At 40.8% G+C, this 24,133-nt stretch overlaps 1 protein-coding gene across 2 annotated transcripts; it reads left to right on the top strand.

The window, feature by feature from the left end:
• Positions 1-786: 786 nt before the first annotated feature.
• Positions 787-23,965, top strand: Pag1 (phosphoprotein membrane anchor with glycosphingolipid microdomains 1). Of its 2 annotated transcripts, XR_001503565.2 has the most exons (7): positions 787-992; positions 2,551-2,602; positions 5,798-5,894; positions 7,986-8,587; positions 11,221-11,280; positions 14,930-16,262; positions 17,053-23,965. XR_001503565.2 is itself a non-coding variant. In XM_015485904.2 (6 exons), the coding sequence occupies exons 1-6, from the start codon at positions 868-870 to the stop codon at positions 15,284-15,286; spliced, it is 1,293 nt and encodes a 430-aa protein (XP_015341390.1). In that variant the 5' UTR covers positions 787-867; the 3' UTR covers positions 15,287-23,965. The 2 variants fall into 2 exon arrangements, 1 of the variants encoding a protein (XP_015341390.1); XM_015485904.2 differs by having other exon boundaries at positions 14,930-23,965.
• The last annotated feature ends 168 nt before the right edge of the window (positions 23,966-24,133 follow it).

The following is a 24,133-nucleotide window of genomic DNA, read 5'->3' as shown; positions in this document are numbered from 1 at the left end:
GTTTTGTTCGTTGTATGAGCCTTAAACCTTCTAAAAGGATGGCGTAGGGAGTAGGTCGTGAATGCATTTTTGTAAAAGCCATATATTGTTTTATACAGTTCTGATGGGGGAAAAGTGAATCCAAATCAACATGTATTTATTCGCCATAGAATGAGGAGTACTTGGAATCTTTATTTGAAGACATTAAGAATCCACACCCAAATATGTGATGATAATACAACTTTTATTTCTTCAAACACTGTGCTAGTCACAGCTACTTTCCCATTTTACATGTTTACATGAGAAAAACAGAGGCTACCCCAGGCATGATTAGGTCAGGTTTCAGAGTGCATCTGCTTCCTGCATGCACCTCCCTGGCTGTGCTATGAGTTCTTGCTTCTGGCAGGAACCTGACTACAGGTTGGAATTCTCTTACCCCAAATTCTTGGGATCAGAAGCGATTCGGATTTGGAATTTTTTCAGACCTTGGAATATTTTGAGATATCTTGGAAAAGGGACCTAAATCTAAACATGAAATTTATTTAATGTTTCATATTCACCGTATGCACATAACTTGAAGGTAACTTTAGACATATTTTTAGTGCACCCATATTTTGACTGCGACCCATCATGCGAGGTCGGGTGTGGAATTTTCTACTTGTGGAGTCATGCCTCCACTCAGAGAGTTTCAGATTCTGGAGCATTTCAAGTTTGGGGTTTGAGAACTTGGAATGCTCAGTCCATGCAAGGTTCTGGCACTTCTCATGAGAAGTAATTTCCAAACACATCAGTTTCTTTGCAGGAAGACACCACGGCCCTCTGCCCCCCATGTGGCCACCTTTGAAGAATTGACTCATTCCATCAGCTGTGCCAGGTCCTTTTTCCACCATGGGACCCGAAGGAAGTGTCCTGAGCGGCGGACAGATGCAGATCATTCTCTGCGGAAGTTTGGCAGCTGTTGCCACGTTCTTCCTCATCACCTTCCTGGTCTTTCTATGCTCAAGTTGTGACAGGTGAGAGCCAACATGTATCTAACTGAAATCTCAACCTATTCCCTGGACCCTGAAGAATCTTTACACTAAAAAGCCTCTTATAAATGGAATCTCACTGTAAAGGCATTCACACTCATATGTTAAAATCCGCTTACCTCTCTCTGCTGCAAAGGGTTCCAAGAATATTCTATATTAATTGGATGAAAATCCATATTGATTTTGCTGGGAAGAAATGCAAAGAGCTCCTCTTACATTTTAAACTTCTTTTAATAAAATTCTTGCTGTTCTTTTGAGCACATTCTTGTCAATATTTTATTGTCTTTTTCCAGCTGTGGACATTTTGAAATCCAAGCACACTATGCATCTTTTTAACCACTATTTGGAAATTACTAAGGAGTTTTGCTCTCACATGGCTTTGGAGAGGGAGCTTATTATTTAAAATGTGTGTAGTAGATCTTCAAGCTCTGAAGAAGCAGATTAGTTTTCCTAGAAGAGAGAGAGATTTTATGTGGAATACTCATTAGCACCATTTTAAATTTTTTTTTTAGAATTATACTCCTGTCTTTCTCCTCTCATACAAAATGTCAATGCCCTCCCCCCAATAAAAAGAGATCTTTGCTCAGAGAGAAGTAAAATTCTTTCTCACCAGGAGTGACTTCTCCAGACATTCAGAAATAGTTACAATGCATGCAAGCCATGCTGCTGGGAGCTGGTGAGGACCAGCTTGTCTGGCCCTGGTCATGTCTGTTTTCTCAACCTCAGAAGAAACTTGACTAGTGTCGCTTAAAAGCCTGATATGATGTCCTATGCTAAAATGTGTCAGGAGGGGAAAAGCCAGACTCTCTGACTCCACATAGCCTTCTAATCCCTACCCATCTTGGACCTGGGCTTCCATGGCTGAGGACTGGTTATCCAGCCAGAAAGATGAAGAAATAGAGGTGACTGGGTACTGGCTCTCCTAGGTTTGAGAGGGCAGCTGCTGCAATTACTCACTCCACCACTAAGTGGCTGTCTTGCCCCGACTGGGATGGGTTTCCTCTTTACAACCGGCAGCTTTCTTTAGACTGTCCTGGGTGAAAACAGTTCTATTTTTATTCGACAGACTTTTCCATAGACTCGAAGTACAAATGACTCATCCTGAGAGCATGTACCCTTCCTGGTGTGCCAAAATTTGTATTTTCTTTGCTTTCTCTGTTCCATTGCAGTGTGGGACTTCACAGACTTTGTGAGATAAGATAACCTTCTACATTTTTCTATAGACAAAAACGGCATAACTCATGCCAGTGTTCCAGGTGTAAACAGTTTCCACACTGGACCCAACCTTGGTCCTCTCGTTGTGAATGTGTGTTCTCTACTCCTGGAGAAAGAATGCTTATGAGAAGGGAGCAGACCCTTGCTATGGTGGGGCCTCCTCCTATCCCTGACTCCTACAGAGAGCTTCAGTGACTGGCCAGCATTCTCTTAACAAAATAAATAGGGCTCTTAAAGTTGGTAGGAATTAGGAGAGGAAAAGGTAGTGTGGGTTTGGTTTCAAGGAGCACTTTTGGCATTCAAGCAACATTTTATTTTTCCATTTCAGAGAAAAGAAGCCAAGACTACACAGTGGAGACCATGAGAACCTGATGAACGTGGTGAGTGTAAGCCTCCGTGTGTGTGTGTGTGTGTGTGTGTGTGTGTGTGTGTGTTGTGTGCACTTTAAAACAGCAGCCACCTTTCCACCTATCTCACTTACTGATGACCTGAATGGAACTGAGGGGCAGAACTAAGCAGGAGTTAGCTATGACTGCCTGCACTGTACTCTCCTTCTGTAGGTGCCATGTTTGCCATGGCCCGAGGCCTGTGCCTTCGCCAGGTTTGTGGGGAGAGTTTCTGAAATAGATGTGATTGTGCTACTGCCAGAAAGATCCTTAGGTGGCTCCAATCTGCCGCGGGGATGTTTCTGTTTTGCCTCTGCCAGGCTCCAGCCGGTGTTATTAGTCTGCCAGGGCTATCATAAGGACAAACTGGTAGATTAGGTAACACACTTACTGTGTCTTGGTTCTGGAGGCCAAAAGTCCAAAAATCAAGGTGTTGGCAGGGTTCGTTCCTTCTGAGGTCAGGCCTATTCTAGAATTCTCTCCTCACTTCTGGTGGTTTCCTGGCGGTCTTCAGTTTGTAGGGGCATCAGTGCAAACTTCCTTCATCTCCACATGGCGTTTTTCCTCTTTCATATCATCTTCCCTCTCTGCATGTCTGTCTGAGTCCAAGTTTTCCCTTTTTATAAAGGCACCAGACATATTGGACTAGGGTCTAGCCTATCCTTGCGTAACCTCATCTTAACCCGTGTCATCTGCACTGTGTTCCCAAAATGGTCATATTCTGAGGTACTGGGGGTTAGGACTTTGACATGAATTGGGGGACACAGTTCAACAACCCATAACAGCTAATCATTAAGCTCACCCTGGCCTAGGGCCCAGAGACCTAAGGGATAGCGGGGCCTTGCTGCATTCTGCCAGTCCCCAGCCTCTCCTGGGTTCTGATGGGTTCTGAGAGTCTCAGGGATCCACCTGGAGAGGAGGAACCTGAGATTGTCCTAATCTTGCCATGTCTTCCTGTTCTGGACATTGTTTTTCAAGATGGTTGGGGGAAGAGGGTCCATAAAGGGAAGTATGGATGAACCAAATACTTAATGTGAGACCTGGGTCAGACTCCCAGCTGGCAGACATATTCAGAGCACACACAGGAGGCACCCCCAGCCCAGGCTGCCTGACTGGATTCTCAGGATGCCTGTGGCCCAAGCAGTCAGGAAGTAGCCAAGGTTCTGGGTTCCTCTAAGGGGGGCTCCAAGGTCTTCCTTACCTTCCCAAACCTTGCCCAACACACCTCTCCTGGCCCTCAGCACTGATCCTCCCTTGACCCTTTTTCTGGGCCACATATCCACGATGTCCCTACTTTTCATCTGTTCCCGGTATCTCTGTTCCATCCCAGTGATTGTCCCAGAGAGAAGGGTGGAGGGATGGAGGGGGCCTGCTGCTGTGGTTTCTCCCATACACACAGCCTGGGCCCCATCTTTCTTCACCCCTCACCCTCTTCAGAGCCAAGTGGGGCTGAAGTGGGACTGGGGGAAGAGCTTCCACTTCTGTCCTCATTTCTTCTAGGACAGGGGTTCTCAAGTGTGGCCTGGTCACCAGTAGCAGCAGCATCACCTAGGAGCTGGTGAGAAGGGCAAATTCTGGGAATTGATGGGCAGCAAGCAAGAGTTCTAGACCTTCAGTTCCTGCTGTTCCACAGCAGCCTTGGGTGAAATAGGAGGAGAGAGGCAACTGAATAAAGGAAAATCTGGCCCTCTGCATTTTCCTCCTCATACACCATCTTCTTAGCTACTGGCCCCTCTTAGCACCTCCTGTATGACTATGTGTGTCTGAGAGCAAGTGTGCACACACAGGAGCATGTGCTGACACTTGCGCACCATGCGCGCGCATACACGCGCACACACACACACACACACACACAGGGATCAGACTCACAGTGATTTCACTTCATTTAAATCTAAGTAGCCTGGCTTTAAGAGCTCAGCTCCCAGATCAAATCGTATACATACAACTTGCAGATCCCATAACTCTTAGAAGGATAAGATTAGAAGTGGATTATAGAACTTCAGCTGTGATGGATGATGTGGTTATGGGTCCACCTGGAAGTCTTCCTCTCCCACCCACTCCTGCCCTGTCAGGTCATCATTTCTGGATCATTAGCATCTGTATCTCAAGTCCCTGACAACCCAACACAGTGGCCATCTCGTATGGCAGCAGATGTAAGCAGCATTGAACTGAAACAGAAGACTGCCTGGAAACTTAGGCCTGGGCTATTTGCTGTCTATTATTATTTGATTCCAGCTTTTCACATTAGAACTTTGCATGTGGGATCCTGGAGCCTGAGGTTACCTCTTGGGTCACACAGGCCATGAAAAAAACGAAAAGGATGGGGGGCAGGGTGCAGATCCTGAGTCGGGCTGCTGTCCAGCCCAGTTGGGTATGTAAAGAAGTGCACCAAGAACCGACTTGTTTCTGCCTTCCCTTGGCAATACCTCAGCCTGGCATGTCGTCCCAGGAAGTAGCTACAGATACTAGCCCAGCGGAAAACTGTCAATTTTTTGTCCTTCTCTCCAAGTGTCCTATGTTGGTTTGTGAGAATAGGAAAGGTTTAAAAAGCTATTTTTTTTTAGCACATGATTGCTTTTCTGAACCTTGAAGCCAGAGGCTTGGCTGGTTCTGAAATAGACTCAGAAATCAATGGCATTTTCTGTGTTTGACCAGATCTAAGTCTGTTCTCATCAGATGACAGAGGATGAAGCTTCGTGCTGTTTTTCATAGCATGGCGCACCTGAAAGAACAGCATTTTACAGCACCTGTGATATGAGGATGAGGCTACTCCCTGCTGGAGTCAGTACTGACCAGCCCCAGGACTTCTGTTCCCCTCCCTGCCTTGAGCTAAGGGGGCTGATATGTCACAACCTAGGTGTAGGCCATTTATAGATCATCATGTAGGGAGCTCTGCCAATGGCCTCCGAAGATTCCCAGTGCCCCTGTGACTCTGGAACCACATTGTCAAGTAGACCCTTTCATAGTGGTGGAGGCATTCTGTGTTAGCACTGTCTGTATCCCCACTAGTGAGCCCTATAATATGACTGTTAACTGAATGCTCGGTTTGATTTGATTTTACTTCATTTAAATCTAAGTAGACGATTCTGTTTTTTGCTTTTGATGTTCTGAGTCTTAGAAAAAGCTGGGAATGTTCTCTGCTGTGCAGTCCATATTCTTAGCAATGTGGATACATTTGTTTTTTTGCAGCCTTCGGATAAGGAGATGTTCAGCCATTCAGCGACTAGCCTGACCACAGACGCTCTTGCTAGCAGTGAACAGAATGGGGCACTCGCCAACGGTGACCGTAAGTTCTACAGATACTCAAGCTTTAGCTGGGCACATATTACAGACATGGGTGCATGTCTGTAATCCTAGAGGCTCAGGAGGCTGAGGCAGGAGGATCACAAGTTCAAAGCCAGTCTCAGCAACTTAGCAAGGCCCTAAGCAACTTAGTGAGACCCTGTCTCTAAATAAAATACAAAAAAAAAAAAAAAGGACTAGGAATGTATGTCAGTAGTTAAGCACCCCTAGATCCAATCCCTGGTATTGAGGGGAGAAAAACACCTTCCCACACAGGCCCCATCACCTACGAAAGTACTAGGTCTCAAAAACTGCAGGTCAGAAATTAGGGAATGCAGTCTTGCTCTTTTATTATTTCTGCAAGCATTAGCAAATAATCTCACTTGGATTAACAGTATCTAATATCTACTAATTGTCTTCTATGTGCCAGATATCACTCTAAGATGGGTGTGGGCACCAACTCATCACCCTAACCCTGAAATGTTACTCTTTAATGATAGGACTATTACTACCACCTTGAAAATGGGTATCATTGCTACCCACCTCTTAAAAGGAGAAAACTGTCCACATTTCTGCTCTAACAAATTACCACAAACTTAGGACCCCAAACAACACAGATTTATTTGATTAACATGCAGTTCTAGAGGTACTACTTTTCTTGATTCGAGGCCTCACTCCTCCACTAATAAAGACCCTGTAATTCACTGGACCTACTTGGCTAGTCTAGGATTCTCTCCCAGGTCAAGGTCAGTTGAATGGCTGCATTCATTCATCTGTAACCTTTATTACCCTTACGGTATAACATAACATATGCATGGTTTCCAGGGAGGACATGGACATCCTTGGGGGACTGTTCTTCCAACCACAGAGGTTCATAATTTGCCTAAGGTCATATAGTAATTAGCTGAGGACCCAAATGAACCAGGCAACTGGAATCTTCTATGCACCCAGAACCATTCTGCATAATTTCCATTTGGTGCACTGGATACTTTTGTTGACGAAGGTAGTGACTACATTTGCTTCAGACCATATGGTCTACAGTGCATTGCACCTGAGGGAGGAGGTCATCTCATTATCTCCATTTACTGATAAGGAAACTGAGGCATGATCAGTATTGACACCTGAGTCTCAGACACCAGTGCCCACTCTCTGTCCTCCATGGCACAGATGACAAGACCAAAGGGCAGGATGAGTATAGAACACAGGGGGTTATTGTTCTGTTCAAAGGCACAGGAATTTGTGTCATTTCCCACATATCCCTTGAGGATACTATTTCTAACCAGCCCAAAATGGCTGCACAGTCATTGAAGAACTTAACTCACTCCAGAGTATTCACTAGAAGGACAGGACTCTGCTTCATGGGCAAATGTATCTCCACCTTCTTGAACCATCCATGGTATGTAGTAGGCCCTGGTAAAATGTCTGATGAAGGGAGAGCTACCTGACTTCACACAGGAACATTTCTGTGACAGTCCAAGAATTTCTCATTTGGAAGTCCTAACTTGAGATAGGGATGTTGGGATAAGGAAGTGACATGGAAGAAAGTTCCTGAAGGAGGCACGAGGTTTCCAAGCCCTCTGTGATATTGGCTTAAGGGTACATTGCTTCTGTTACATCTGCCAAAAGAAAATGACCAGTGAAAGAGCATGGCTACCAACTACTCCCTCCCAATAGGTAGAAGTCAGGAGGGCCAGAGAGAGTGGCCACCACACGCTCCTTTCTTTAGTGTCCAGCTTCCCAGTTTGGCCCCATCAATTATCACTTTCATCCTCTGGTCACATGGGACACTCTGCCTTTAGGAGTCTCATCAGGAATAATATCAAGTAATGAAAGTAACAGTGATCCAGATGGGAGCCAGGAGAATTTATTAAATGTTGTACTGAAAAAGGGAGAATGAATGGATTTCATTTTAAGCTGTGATTGAAAATTAAGAACATAAGAATCCTTATAAGAATATAAGAGTTCAACAATATAAATTTGCAGCTGGGTATCATATAAAAAGCAAGTGTCTTGATTCAACCTAAGGTCGTGCATCTGATTCACTGTAATGGTCATTTTGGGAATCGTCTGTCTTGTGATACTTGTGCTCTCTCAGTTCTTTCAGAAGACAGTACCCTGACCTGCATGCAGCCTTATGAGGAAGTTCAGACCTCTGCTTCTGATCTGCTGGACTCCCAGGACAGCACGGGGAAGCCTAAGTGTCACCAGAGTCGGGAGCTGCCCAGGATCCCCCCAGAGAGTGTGGTGGACACAATGCTCACTGACAGGAGCATGGATGGGGACCAGGGACCTGGCACAGAAGGGCCCTATGAGGTGCTCAAGGACAGTTCCTCCCAGGAAAACATGGTGGAGGACTGCTTGTATGAAACCGTGAAGGAAATCAAGGAGCTGGCAGCAGCAGGACACGCAGACAGAGGCCAGGGTGGCAAGTCAAAGTCTGCTTCCACCTTGAAAGAGCTTCCGGGGCCCCAAACGGAGGACAAAGTGGAGTTTGCTGAATATGCATCTGTGGACAGAAACAAAAAGTGTCGCCAGAGTGTTAATGTAGAAAGCATTCTTGGAAATGCGTGTGATCCAGAAGAGGAGGCCCCACCACCTGTTCCCGTGAAACTTCTAGATGCAAATGAAAACCTTCAGGAGAAGGAGGAGGGAGAGGCAGAAGAGCAAGCCCCAGAGGGGAGCAGGGAGACCAATAAGGTGGGCTCCAATTCTTTGTTTTGTGGGTCATCCTGGGGTTTTTCTTGCACATGTTCCTGGGAACTATTTCCAAACACTTGCAAGTTCATTGATGAAAAGTATTTTAGTGTCAGCTGTGTTTTCTTTTTTCTCTACTCCAAATAATAAAATTCTGAAAACTCATGTTTATAAATATTTCTCTCCCAGCACCTTACTTGGCTATTTTCCAGTTTTTGCATTGTGTCTAGTTAGGGCCAAGTATTATTTTCTTCATCTTGAAGACTAAGAACTAAATAGGCTACTAGACTCTCCACTGTACATTTTTTACCTCTTCTGCTTACTGCTGTCTTTGGTCGTGGCTTTGACCATTGCAGGACCCCCCCAAATCAAAGCATAGTTACATTTATAGACAGAGCTGACTCTCAGGTGCAGCTGGTTCTATCTGGTTGTATATACTTTTATATAAGTCAAGAGGTCTTATTTTGTGACAGTTTCTAAGCAATAACCTACAGTTGTAAAATTGAGACCTCAACAAAGCTCTAAAACGCCTTGGTAATCCACAGCCTTCTGTGTGTATCCAACATGATATCTGGAACCTCACATTTCCAGTTGACAGAATTTCCTTGGGATTTAACTAACCCTCGTCTGCTTTAGGCAATTTATACCTAATTTCTGGTCTCCATATGGGAAAAGAAAATAGCAAAGTTCTTTTCTACTTAAGGGAGAAGGACAAATAAGAGTTGGTCAGTCAATTATGGCCTTCAAACACTTCTTGGAGTTCATGGTCAGAGGTGACCCCTGGCTGTGGTTGTGTAAGTTACATGAAGCAAGTCATTCTTAAAACTGTTCTCTGGGGCTGGAGTTATAGCTCAGTGATAGAGTGCTTGCCTAGCACATGTGAGACACTGGGCTCAATCCTTGGTACCACATAAAATAAATAAATAAATAAAAACACTACAACTAAAAAAAAAATTTGAAAAACTATTTTCTGAATGTTTTCCAACTTTTCATATTATCCATGAAATCAGCTGTGAGATCACCAATGAAAGTGTTCACAAATGTGTTCATAAAATGCAAAAATGCAGCTGGGTAGGGTGGCACACACCAGTTATCCCAGCAGCTCAGGAAGCGGAGGCAGGAGGATCATATGTTCAAAGCCAGCCTCAGCAAAAATGAGACACTAAGCAACTCAGTAAGACCCTGTCTCTAAATAAAATACAAAATAGGGCTGGAGATGTGGCTCAGTGGTTGAGTGCCCCTGAGTTCAATCCCTGGTACCCCACCCCCTCCAAAAAAAAAGACCTGGAATTTGATTATAGAAGGAGAGAATTTGAACAGTGAGTGTTGATCTGCAGAGAGTTGCTAGGAGCAGGGATGGTGGAGGGGCTCTGGATCAGGGCGAGCAAAGGTCTGAGAGTAGGTGGGGAGCTCAGGTGGAGCACACCATCATGTACTAGGTTTGAGAGGGTCCACATTTGTTGAAATTGTTATGTCTAGGGGTACTGGATTCATTTTATCCATTCAGCAAAGAATTGAAGAACAGGACAGAGAGAGCACCAGTAAGCAGCAGATTTACTGCAAAAGCAACAAAGCTAGACTTCTCCAAAGAGAAAGGTCCCTGGAGTTGGGAATTGGTGAGGGAGTTTGGGCTTGTTCTTTTTATGGTCTCTGGAATTTCCTCCTTATCTCTTCTCCTGTTTACATACGCCCCCACCCCTATTTTTGATTGGTGCCCTCTCTGTCCACACATCTGTTTTAGTTTTTCTACTGGATCTCCTGCTTAGGTACACCAGTATGGAAGTGTCTGTCTGAGTGGGTCCCCCACTTGTGTCCATGAACACTTTCATCATCCAGGAAGTCGACCTCATTAGAAGACCTTCCTCGTGCTCCTTTGTTCTGGCCCTGCCCCCAACCTCCTCACTCGCCATCTTGCCCTGGCTGCCTAAGCCCTTCTACATCTCCCTCAAAATCAATCACAGAATTAAGACAGGATGTGTGTTAAAATTAGCAAACAGGAACCAGTCATTGAGAAATCAGGAGGGGGAAGGCCACACAATGAAATTTGAGAGTTCATTTCTTCATTCAGTTGAAGTTTCCAGAATTACTTAAGGATCTTCCTGATGATGTCATCAAACTATAGAAATATCAAATTCAGGCATTTGATAAAGAGAGGCCTTTTATTATCAATCTTTCTTTGATGGTCAATCCTTTAGTGACAATTAGAACTTGAAATAGTAGTCTAAATATTTATTCCTGGCTTATTTGTAATTACAGTTTGTAATGTTAAATTAACAGTTAGTCTCTATTTGTAATACTACTAGTTATATAAGAATATTACACAATAATTGTGTAAATGTTTATTTCCCAGGTGCTTCACAAAATTTCTTAATAGTTCAATAGAAATAATTTGACATAATTTCTTTGTGGTTCCATAGAAATAATTTGAAAACATTTTTTTATTGGTTGCTCAAAACATTACAATGATCTTAACATATCATATTTCATACATTTGATTCAAGTGGGGTATGAATTCTTATTTTTACCACGTGTACAGATTGCAGGATCACATTGGTTTAATAAATCTATGGAAACATATGTAAAGAATGATGGGATTACTGACTTCAATCTATCTTTTTTTGATTTGTGTTTGACAGAGATTTAGCTCATTGTCATACAAGTCTCGGGAAGAAGACCCAACTCTCACAGAAGAGGAGGTAAGTTGGGTTTCTTTTTCAAGTAACCAGAAAGCTCCTGTAATAAAGAATAGAACTTCTCCCCCTGAATGTAATGTTTCCCTTTGTCTGAAGGAGCTCAATGCTCTCTTATGCCTGTATGTGGAGGTCAGAATTGAGGATGGGTGACTGGCAGGTGGTAAGCCAAGCAGGATGACAAGATGAACAGGAAGTCTAAGTAAAATGAAATGAGGCTAAGAAGAACAGGAGAAGAAAGGACATACGAACAAAATGAGAGGAATTTCAATATGGGAGCTTTACTCAAAAGCCAGGAAGACCACATCAATAGTGGGTTCTCCAATGTGATCTCACCTGGAAGACTGTGTTAGTGAGAAATTTTGGACACCAGAGAGCAGGAAGCTTTAGAAAGTTTAATTCCAGACTGGAACAAGGGTCAGACATAGCAGCCAACAAGAATGAATGTTTGTATTTTCAAACACTGCACTGAAAATTTGCTAGCTAGACTTTTAGTGAAGCCTTAAAATTATAAAAGCCAGTATATGTGGTACATGTCAAGATAGGCTCAGACAGAGAGCTAAACATCTTCATGGACCTAGCTGCCTATAGTTTCTAGCTGAAACTTCCAGTATAGTAAATTTTGCACATATACAAGACCGATATGTGTGTGCAGGTATGTACCTAAATAGGACTCTGAGTAAAGGGTTAGTGTGAAGGTAGACTCCCACATTGAAAGTTCAAGGAGCAAAAGTGCTTTCCTTAGGCAATCTTGCCTAATCCCTTGCATGTCCCATCCCCCAGGAACGGACCTGCCATCTGTCCACCTTCTTGCACAAGCCAAAACCCTAGGGGTCATCCTTGATGCCTCCTTTCCCTGGTGCAGTAAACTGTCAGGTCCCTTCAAGTGTACCTCCAAACGGGTTCATAGGCATACCCCATCTGCTGGCTTCCCCAGGAGACTACAGCAATTCCCTCCTTCTGGGTCCTTGGCAGCTCCTTTGCCTCCCTCTGGTCTGTTTTCTGCAGCCAGAGAGACACAATTGGGAAAACAAAGCAAAATATAAAGAAGATCTGGAAGCTCATCCTTGAAAATAAATCATTTCGGAGCTGAGGTTGTGGCTCAGTGGTAGAGCGAGCGCTCCCCTAGCATGCATGAGGCACTCGGTTGGATCCTCAGCACCACACAAATGTAAAATAAAGATATTGTGTCTACCTAAAACTTAAAAATAAATATTAAAAAAAGAAAATAAATAAATCTATAAAAATTTTTCAAAGTACTTTACTCCTCATATTTGAGATTTGTGAAATAGCACTTTATATTTAATATTTAATAGAGTTATATTGATGAATTTTTAACTTAAAAAACTGTGACTTACAAAATTTCATAAGATTTAGGAAAAAAAAACAAATGTAGAAATTATTTATTTCTGTATGCCTTTAGTGATAACCTAGACTGAAACTAAGGTGTGTGTGCACTTTGAGTCCTGCTGTCTCGATTTAAAAGAGTGAAGAAGAGAGAGTCAATTATAAACAGATGAGAAATGGGTAAAGGAAAAGAGTAATTCATGTAATCCCTAAGACTGTAATAATTTATTGAGTAATAAGGATTAAGGTTTTAAAGAAAAAAATTAAAAGACTAGGTAGCAAGGGGTCTTGAGAAACTGATATATAAACTAGAAATCATAGCCATAGAAGACAAATATTCAAAAAGAATAATCAAAGGCTTGACAAGCTTTTATAAAAATTAAAAGGTGCAGTGACGCCCTGTATGCACTAGGTTTATCCCAGAGTTGCAAGTTCATGGAAGAACTTGCAACTAAAATTTTAAAAAGTAGAAAGGCCAACACCACTGTTACATTTAACTGTAAGGCACTAATAAAAACATATTTTTTAAAAAAGTATAAAGGCCAAAAAGACCCAAGAACTCTTCCTAAGAGAGGAAGATGTTAATGGCAGTGAACTTGGAAGGGGGGAGTTGAGATGGCAGTGAGGGCCACCTGTCATTGTCACTGTCCAGGTAAAGGTGAAAGATATGCTGTTATACCAGTTCCCTTTGTCACTTCCATCCACGGCTTATCCCTATATAATCTGTCCCCATTTTTGGCTTTCAGACCACTTTTAGATAATAAATTCCATATGTATACCTAACTATGAAAATTGGTGTTTTTAAAATTCTTCCGAAATTGAAAGAAATTATAATTCTTCTATTTGAGAGCAATTTCCCCATTAAAAACTAAGATGAGGGCTGGTGGCGTCCCTCAGTGGTAGAGCACTTGCCTGGCATGTGCGGGGGCCCTGGGTTGGATCCCCAGCACCCCAAAAACAAAAACCTCTAAGATGGGACTCTTCATTTAATATTTCTTAATATAACTCTTCATTAAACAGTCAGATGGGCAAGGCGAGAGTCTTCCAAAGATGATTTCTCTGTCAGGGCCTCACAAAACAGACCCACCAGCCAGTAGTAAAAAGTTCTGATGCAGATGACCAGTTAACAGGCGGCAGGGCTGTCTTCAGAAGCTACTGCAGCCAGCTGGAAAGCTCGCCCACAGTCTGCGAGATGTGGGAGAACAGGAACATGTCCCTGGGCGCTCGGAAAGCCAAGCATCTGTCAGGAAACATGTTTATTTATTTCCAGGGTATTTAAATGAATTAATCACTGTGGTAAAAATAAATACAGGTAATGAAGATTATGTCTTACTGGATGATTTCTAAGAAAAATTTGGGGAGTCATACTCCCCAAATATCTGTGCATCAGTATATTTAATCTATCATGACTGAAGAATTAAATCCTTCTTGATATTATAGGTTTTGTGAAATATATTAGCACTGCCACAGTGTGTTTAGAAAGGGCCTGCCTGCTCTGACTATAGGAAAGAGTATCCCAAAAATGGTCCCCAAATTTCATTTCTGGTTGCAAAAAAGAATGAATTTTCCCATTGAAGAAAACTAAGCCTGCTCTGTAAATGTCTCTTTAACCAGTACCATGCAGCTAAGTCAGAGTGTGGTGGAGACCTGAATGCTCACAGGGACACATGTCCCAGAGCCCAACAGCCACTCACACCACCAGAAGCAGGAGGCATGGTCTCCTTCAGTGGTTCTCACACTTTAGTGGGCATCAGATTGTGAGCCCTACCCTGGAGTCTCTGAGTCAGAGGCCTTGAGGTACAGCCTGAAGATCTACCCTTCTGAAAAACTCCAACATGCTGCTGCTGTTGGTTGGAAGCCCACATTTGAAGAATTGTTGGTCTAAAACATGTCTTCTACCTTTTTTGGTAAAGCTGTAGAATGTTTTGGGTAAAATATCATTCTGATATAGAAATCAAATAAAGGAGGGTATGTGCCAGGTCCTGGGGTGTCCTGAGCTCCCACCATTGCCTGTGCCTTTTAGTCCCCTCAGTAGACTCACGGAACTCAGTCTGCACAGAATTAAGCAAATAAGATTGATATATTTACAAAGTTTGAAGATAACATCTGTCATTATTCTCTGGTAATGGACTCCAGAATTAGTACAGATAAGTAAAACAAATCTTAAAGACATACACACACTCATGCGTGCGTGCACACACACACACACAGATGCCCATGAGTGCTAAGTATATAACTTGTCACCCGAGAGGGGAGGAAGAAGTCACATCTTGAAGCCTGTTTATTCAGTTCTCCCTCTGTTTCCTAGATCTCCGCCATGTACTCATCAGTGAATAAGCCTGGACAGTCAGTGCATAAACCAGGACATAAAGCGCTAGAATCCACCTACACCACCATTCAAGGTGCCCCTCAGAGATCTCCCTCTTCTTGTAATGACCTCTATGCCACCGTTAAAGACTTTGAGAAAACTCCAAACAACACGCTTCCACCGGCAGGGAGATCCATGGAGGAGCCAGAGCCCGACTATGAAGCAATACAGACTCTAAACAGAGAAGAAGATAAGCCCCCCCTGGAGATTAATGGCCACCCTGGTCTTGTCCCCAAGGAGAACGACTATGAGAGCATTGGGGACTTGCAGCAATGCAGAGATGTCACCAGGCTCTAGCAACCCAGAAGACAACTCCAGAGAGCCTGTGGTTAGTATCTGGGGACAGTTCTGTGGGGATAAGAAGTCACATCGATCTCTGCTATATATGCTGCTTTAGTAAAACTGAAGATGATTGCACATGCCACGACTGTCTCCCCAGTTCCTGAAACTCTGATGTCCAGACCTGGCTGTCCCCAAGTGTGCACCTGCCTGCCCCGGGAGACACCCCAGCACACGCACACCCTCTCACCGTCCACAAAAGATCCCAGCTGTCAGGGTTTATCCCTCTAGTAAGGACAGCCATGCTGTAGGGAAGAACTACACTCAGCAAGAACTACACTTCCACCTGCCTGAAATACTGCCATTTGGAAGAACCAGGTTTTTCTTCCTGTCTTTTCTTTTCTCTGTCTGCCAACCTTAAAAATATATGGCATGTTCCCCTATAAAATCTTCTGATTTATACAGTCCAATCCAAGGAAATTCTCCTACAGGGCTTGGCAATGGTTTTCAACAGAGGCGAGATAGGATGGGGAGAAACCGGTGTTGCTGGTCCCCACCCATCTCACTCGTCCTCTTCCCAGAGTTGCAACTTTTGTCTCTGGGAATCCAAACTATGCATAGGTTTGGGGCAGGAGGTCCCTTGAGTCTCTTAGGTCTTCGTTCCTTTTTATTTTGGTACTGTGCATCAGCAGCCTTTCCCCAAAGTACTTGAAGTCAGTTTTAGATGCTTTGTTTTATTTTTCTAATCAAAACCTTGGGAACTCGTCAGAGCCTTTTCAGTATTTTCAATGAATATCGTGGTACGTCTATACTCCTGAAGCCCAGAGCTCATTCCTTCCAAACAGAGAGCCTTAATCTTTATGTTGGAACACAGACCACATAAGTGGACGGCAGCGAGGCATCCATACTGGAAGGGCTGTGGACATGGTATTTCCAGTGATCGTCGCCGCCCACACCAACTGTGTAGACTTGCATAAGTTGTCTACACCCTAAGGTAATCTAAGACTAAAATGTAAACATTTATTTTTATTATATAAATTTATAAGATGTTTTATGTTTAATGCCTAATTTCTAGAAAGTGCCAGAAAAATGTATATTAACTATTTTGATTTTATGTACAATGATTTATACTCTCATTTTGAAAAGACACCACAAAGCACATAAGCTAGATAATGACAAGTAACTGTTTTTTTGTTTGTTTGTTTTTGGTAACAAACATTTAAAACTTTGAAGGTTTTTAAAGACTCAACTTCTCAAATGGTACTTGGAACTCTCCTCATCAATAACCTACAGCAGTTGTGATAGGAATAAATAATCCATTTCAGTGATTGTGGGGGGGCTACTGAAATATTTGAAATGGTGAAAAAGGATGGAAGAATAAAATATGACAAGGAGTTATGAACTTCCTAAAAGTATCATACTTTAATAAAGTTTAATAGCATTTTTAAAGAAAACAGTGATGAATTCTACAGTCCAGGGCTTGCCAGTACAAATTGCCTATTAGAATTTTTTCCTTCATTTGACAAAAATCAGTGGCTGAAAGTAGCTCAGACTAAGAGGTCAGCCTGGTTTGAATTTAATCATCTCTTTAAGTCTTATATGGCCAACATTGGAAAACTTGTTCACTTGTCATTTGAAGTGCCATCAAGTGTAGGCTACAGAAGGGGAACCTTCCTACACTGATTAAAAAAAAAGAAAGAAAGAAAAAGGTCATAATCCTATGCCAATGTGACATCTGTGACTTTAAACATTTAATAATCTTGCTGTTTTCCTTCCTTATGAAGAATGCAATTGGGAAAATGAAGCATCTTGAAAATGTAGAGACCAGCCCGCTGGTATGTGTCCCTCTATTTGTAGATTGGTTTTGTGAAGACTTTGTATTATACTTTTGAAATTGTACAGTGAACTCTGTTGGGGAACACTGGTTGGTTGCCATTCATTGTCCGTCCACTAAGTCTCTCCCATGAAGAAGTCAAGTGCATGAACACAGTTATTGTTGATTAGAAAACAAGGGTGGAATAACCTTGAATCTCTTGAGAGAAGTTTATCAGGAAAGTTCAAGGCACTTCTCTGTATTCAGACCTTTCATAAGCTCTGCTCTGCCTGCTGATTTTCACTGCTTTGTATGAATGAGTTTGACCCAGCAATCTCAGGTCACAGGTTCTCTTAGTAAATGGGAACAGCCGCCTGCACACAGCACGCTGCTGTACCCTCCTCTGTGGGCACCTTCCAGGTCAAACGTTTCATTGCATTTCATAATATCTGACTTATAGCCAGGGAAATAGGTATGATCTCTATTAAAGTGTAGAATACTTTCTTTAGAGACAAGTTCATCATTAATAATCACGTCATAGTAAAATTTCATTATCAGAATTTCCTCCAGAAGAGTTCAAATATAGGTTATGCAATATAGTCATAAAATATGCACTGAAATAACTCTCTTAATTTGAGAACAAGTGGTGAGAATACGTTGTGATAGAAAATATTCTAAGTGTACTTTAAAAAGAACTCTAAAGCCCTCCTGCAAAAATTCTAGAAGAATATATGATAGCACAGTCCATCAGGATGGGGGAGGGAGATGCAGAGTGAACTCTAGGAAGACAGCTTGGCTCTTCAGAGCACCGGGTGTTTTATTGAAGTGTATTTATTGATGTCTCACCTTTGTTTGGACTTTATTGTGCGGGTTTTCATAAATTTCATGTCTTTGTTCAAAATCTGTACTCCAGTCTTAGAGTTAGAAGCCTGTGGCTTCTTTTTAAAAGTTTGATCTTGATCTTAATGCTTCAGAGTTTAAATGTATGAAAGGTGATTGTCAAAAACAATTCACTGTATATTTAAAATTCACCACTGACATCTACAGTATGCATCTAGTTATAATAACCTAGGTTATGTGAAATTATATAAAAAGATAATAAGATTAATAAAAATTTTGTGCTATAAATCAGAATTATAAATCTACCTTGGTTGAGAAATCTTTGTTCAGATATTTTTAAAGTTTAGGAGCATTTTTGTGCTGCTTTTAGTATTTCCCAAATATAGTTAGCAGAAAGTTAATGTGTTATATGTGAAATGTTTAAGGAATTCTAGAAGAGAGTAGTTTTTGAAAATGTATTTGCTACGTATTTTTTTTCTCCTCCTGATCTAAATTACATCATTAAGTCAGTTAAAGCTTTTAAAGATACCAGTATTCTTTGTGGGGGGGAAAGGTTAATCACTGATTTATCCACCATCAAAATCCCAGAGTTAATTCTAATTGAGTTCTAAGTTAACAATAGGTAGTCAAAGTATGAAAATTTAATCTTAGTATGTCACTATATCTATTTCTTTTATTCAGTTTTCAAATTAGAACGTTACTTACCTTAAATTACTTACCTTAACTTGGAATAAACTACACACACACACACACACACACACACACATGTATGTATTGTTGCTCTGCACAGCTCTGGTGCTTGATTAATTGGCATACGCTCTATTAAGTATTTATCATATGACTATGATGAACTCTTGGTCATAAAAAACAGGATTACAAGAAACAGTCCTCCAATAGTTTGCATTTGGTAATTAAGAGAAAACCTTCTAGAGTGTACCTCATTTAATTTCTCTAATGAATACATTCAGATTTTAAATTATGTCTATAATTCTCTTGGCTGAAAAACAGTGGTATTTTAAGATTTCATTAGACATGTTCTGTCTGAGAGGAAGAAATGTACATAGGTGTGCTTCTCAGATAAGTGTGTGAGAAGAGATTTGGTCAAAAGCATCAAGTGAATGACCCTGAGCCAGGATGGAGCCCAGGCCAGGTGACTCCCAGTGTCCCAGTACCAGTGACTGGTTACCTGGTGGTGGTGATCTGTTTTGTTTTAAAACCCAGAGGTTTTTATAGCAGAATCAACAGGCATCGATGTGATATGATATGCAAAACAGCCCTGAGAGGACACCATGGCTAAGATTACAAAGCTCCAGCTCAAGACTGAATTAGGATTGTGTAAATGAGTGACATTTTTTCAACATTCCTTGTAATAGTTAAGTCTGTGTACTCTTGTGATGCTGTTCTTCTAAAAGTATTGATTTCAGGTACCCAGCCAAGCTTTGTCTGCTGGAAGCACAGTAGATACTGATGGTTATTTCCTGGAAATCTTGACAGGCTTATTGTACTGTGTCATTGGGAAAAGTTAAAGTGTAATGTTTGGTGTTGAGAAGTGACTGATGTGAAAATAGGAACATGTGTCTATAATATCAAATATGGCTTTATTTGCAGTGGAATCTAACTTCCTTATCTTGTAGTAGCATTTCCTTGCTCTGTGTTGTAACTTTTTTAAAAATCCATTATTCCTTGCAGTGGCATTAGACAAGTTGAACACACCAAGACTGAAAGTGTTCAACTTAAGAGATCAATCCAGGAGCCTGGATGAGTTAGAATTTTTATCTGGAATTTGCATGTGAAATTTTAAAATCATAGTCCAGAAGAGAACAAACATTATGTAATGGTGTTGTTTTTAATCCCTTTGCTCATTTTTAAGTCTTGATCGCATCTAATTTCTAGTATTTCTGAAATATTTCATTTATTTTCATGTTCTTTAATGAAAAATTATAGTTCAAATTCCTCAACATGTCAGACTTTTGAAATGAGAAAAATGTTGTTGTTTGTTTAAAGATTATTTTTAAAAATCTGATTTGGAATTCATTTATCTTAAAGCAGAAAGATTTTTCTTTGCTTGCCACTTACATACGATGGGTAATTTTCAAAAAAGTATTGTGCTACGGTTGTTTTGTATCACCTATGTAATGTATTGTAAAGGTGGGTGATTATCATTCCTCAGATTTCTGTATGTTAAATTATCAACAGTAAAATGTTTTAATGTTGTTATCTTTTAGATACTTGTGTTATGTTAACATGTCTCATGTTTTCTGGAGGAGATTGAAATATAGCCCCCCTGCCCAAATCTGTTATTTGTAAATAAGAATTATCATTTCATTGTTCATGCATTTTTTTTCCTCATAAAAATGGTTACCCCAAAAGTGACATACTATCTAAAGGGTAGACCTGATCAGTTGAGAATACTCCCCCTTACTCAAAAAATAGTAAAATATAATTTCTGAAACTTAACAGAAGTTTTACGCATTGTCTCAAAAGGTCTTTGTAATGGTCAAATTATCCAATTCATAAAACCATGGGGAAGTTGCTTTTAATACTTAAGTGAGAATTTTTAAACCTTAGTTGTAAGTGCAAAAATGTCTTTTAGATATTGAGTCTCCCTCACACCTTTGAAGAAGGGAGTCTAAAGAACGGGGTCATGAGGTTAATATTTCTTCCTGCCTTATTTTGGCTTGTCCTGCACAGATTCTGTCACTTTCCTTTGAATACCACCACACCTGGGGTTTTTTTCCCCACCCAGACCTCTCCGCCTGCTACTTAAAGGACATCCACTAACATTTTTCAAATCACAATCCCCCATTATCCCAGACCCTGCCAGCCAGCCCAGAACCATTCTCCAAAACTGCTGGTGACCAGACAGTTCTGCCCAAGTCAGATTTCCCTGCTTCACAGGGTACCAAGACCATAGATCATCCTAGGGAAGCAGGTGTTGGTGTTTTTTGTCACAAGTGTTGCTAAACCTTACACGCTCCTGCCCACCTCTTTCATGAGCATAATTGACATTAAGAAAAGAACTTTTGGGGGCTGGGGCTGTAGCTCAGTGGCAGAATGCTTGCCTAGCATGTATAAGGCACTGAGTTTGTTTCTTAGCATCATATAAATATAAACAAAATAAAGGCATGCTGTTCATCTACAACTAAAAAAAAATTCAAAAAAAAAACAGAACTTTTTAAAATGGTGAGGAAGAATCAAACTCACAAGTTCAGAAATATTAGCACCATACTGTCACCAAATAACAAGTAAGCTTGCTTTCCCCCACAGTGTTCCAAGGCTGGCGTGTGTCCCCACATGTCCCAGGGAAGGAGTAGCCTCACTGAGCATCCTGTTGAAGGTAGCCCTCTATCAGCTGCACAGCAATTGTTGTCAGTAAAGTAGGAGAAAGCTGGTTATTCCAATGGGAAAATTATTAATACTTTTTAATCACTTGTATTAATCATAATTATTTTTAATCATAATTATTAATCAATTTACAAATAAATTGAATGTAAAATGTCTTAGCCATCCAACTCTTATACTCTCTTCCCTTGGGAAATGGTGCTTATGAGCTATGTTAGTTAAAAACTAGTTTGTGCTACTCTCCCAGGTCTCAAGAAAACTGACAATGTTCAAGCATCTAAATACAAAGTTATCAGATATTGAGAATAACTGTATCTAAATACAAAGTTATCATTTATAGGCAAAGGTTTGATTTATGGAATGCAATACTATTTTAACTACTGGCACAGGTGAATGGGTGATAAAGCAGTCTAGATTCTCATTTTCTACATATTTAAGGCACCAAGATGTGTCTAGTTTTGATTTTTAAACTTCCTTGTAGTTCATCATAGTTATTTGAATATTCTAGAGTATAACTTTTTCAAAATTAACAGTATACATATCTGTTCATTCTCTCTCTATATATTTTTTGTTGCTGTTGTTTGTTTGTTTGTTTCGTTTTGTTTTAAAAGTTCACCCTGAATGGTGAACTAAAGCTAGAAGACAGACTAGTCTTGGTGCTTGGAGCCTACAGTTCAGAATTGCCTTGTAATGTCCTGGTTTGATTTTGTTTAGTTTCCTTTTTAACTCAACAACTTGGAAACAATGAGTTTAAAAGGCACTATTTTCAACCAAGTACAGTGGCACACACCTGTAATCCCAGCTATTTGGGAGGCTGAGGCAGGAGGATTGCAAGTTCAAGGACAGCCTCAGAAATTTAGCAAGACCCTGCCTCAAAATAAAAAATAAAAAGGGCTGGGAATGTGACTCAATGGTAAAACACCCCTGGGTTCAATCCCTGGACTAAAACATAAACACACACTCTCCCTACTCCCACTCTCTCTATATTTCCCTTTCCCTTCTTAAGCTGAAAGAGAATTTTTTCTTTCTTTTTTTAGTCTTTATCTCCCATTTAGAGAGTAAAGGCTTCCTGAATGACAGCAGTGTCCTTCCCTCAGTGAAGCTGCTAAAACCAAAAGCTGGAGTCTACTATTTGCAAACGATTTTGAGATGAGAACATTGCTTTGACAGGCTTCCATGCATTTTTCCATGTAAAACTCATAGAAGAACCTGATGTGACACTGGCCACCGATCCCTTAGCTCGCTTGCTTTTTTAAAATTTATTTTCCACATCTAGGCTCCTCTGGTGTTTTTTGTTGTTGTTGTTGTTGTTGTTGTTGTTGTTGTTGTTGTTTTGGAACCACCAGAACCTTAATTTCTCTGTGCTGCTCCACAGCTGCCCACAGATGTCCCAGAGGGGGTCAGTACCTTTAGCAGGGCTTGCCTCTTAGGAGAAGCAATTCACCTGTGCCAGTAGTTAAGCAAAGAAAACTGAATATTAGGTTCAAGTCAACAACTTGTAACCTGAGAGCATGCTCTATTCCTTAGATTTTGACACTTATTTAAAAATTTTTTTTTCTTCCTTTGAGTATAGACTATATATATATTTGACTCGGAGAGGGGTAAGGGATTAATAGTAAAATTTGAACCAAGTGACCTGGGTGACTTACTGCCTTTGTGTTTCTCATCTGTATGTCTGTCTGGAAAATGTATGTTACTAACTCCCTCTCTACCACCTGGAGTCTTTTAAGGAGTGAACAGAAAATATGTATCCATGATAAAACTATTTAGACGTTTTCTTCTTTTTTAAAAACTCAGGAATAAACCTGGTTTGCAGATAACATAATATGGCCACAAAAACTAAAATTTGGATGTGACTAAGAGGATTCTTTCAAATCATCTTCTGTGTTCCAACTAGGAAGAGAAACTCCTTGAATGAATGAAAAAAGCAAAACGAAAACTTCCCTAAGCTCTTTCTAGAAGAGTGTAACATCAATTTGCCATCCATCCCAGAATGGTTCTTACCTTTAATATTTCAACAATTTTTATGAGTGAAAAAAATGCACTTTTTTTATTTCTTGGAAAAGTGAATTGAGGTGTTGAATTAGATGCTCTAATGGAACAATTTAGTTGAAACAATAACATTGGTTTTGGAGACAAGAGCACAGGGCTATGGTACCTGTTCCAGCATTGACTTTACTGTGTGACCTCAAAGAAATGATTTAACTTCTCTGTGCCTCAGTTTCTCCATATACAAAATGGGGATAATGATATCAACCATTGCCTACCTCATAGGGATGTTTTGGGGACAAATGAGATAATATAGATAAGTATGAATGCTTTGACCTCTTTCGAAGAAAGGTGCTATATAAATTGAAGCTGTATTGTTTTTAATGATACAATGATTAATTATGTTAGAGTTTAGATAATAGCAATACTGTTAGTCATGTTAAGAATCTCTTTCAATTTGATGCATATTTCCAATTCTCTTCTGTGGCTAGATCTTGATTATTCATTCAGTAATGGTACCTAAAGAACTGAAGTGGGTATTTGTTTTCTGTGTTCCTGCTGGTAGTACTTCAATTCTGAATATTCAGAAAAGGCTGGAGTGTAGCTTGTAATATCTTATAGTTTACATGTAATGAACCTTATTCAAGCTGTATATAAAAAGTATAATTACATGTAAATAGCAGGTACACTGTAATTAAAGGCACTTATCAAATTGTCTTTGTTCTTTTTTAATTATAATAAAGGTCAGTTTTATATAAAAGCTTGTTAAAATTCATTTGGTATTTGGAAAGGTCAAGAAGAGCTGATTCGTATACTCTTAGTACATAGCCAGGATTGGGGACTCCCTCAGTCAGCTCACCACCCTGACAGGAAGGGGAATA

Source organism: Marmota marmota, unplaced genomic scaffold, assembly GCF_001458135.2.
Source record: "Marmota marmota marmota unplaced genomic scaffold, marMar, whole genome shotgun sequence".
NCBI classification, from domain to species: domain Eukaryota; kingdom Metazoa; phylum Chordata; class Mammalia; order Rodentia; family Sciuridae; genus Marmota; species Marmota marmota.
Note: the sequence above shows the minus strand (reverse complement) of the source record. Positions and strands in the feature narration are given on the sequence as shown.

What these genes read in the sequence shown, in the direction of transcription:
- Pag1 (XM_015485904.2), top strand. Translation starts at nt 868, where the DNA reads ATGGGACCCGAAGGAAGTGTCCTGAGCGGCGGACAGATGCAGATCATT. An exon ending in CTATGCTCAAGTTGTGACAG is followed by an intron (nt 993 to 2,550) that starts GTGAGAGCCAAC and finishes TTTCCATTTCAG; the next exon opens with AGAAAAGAAGCCAAGACTAC. An exon ending in GGAGCAGGGAGACCAATAAG is followed by an intron (nt 8,588 to 11,220) that starts GTGGGCTCCAAT and finishes TGTGTTTGACAG; the next exon opens with AGATTTAGCTCATTGTCATA.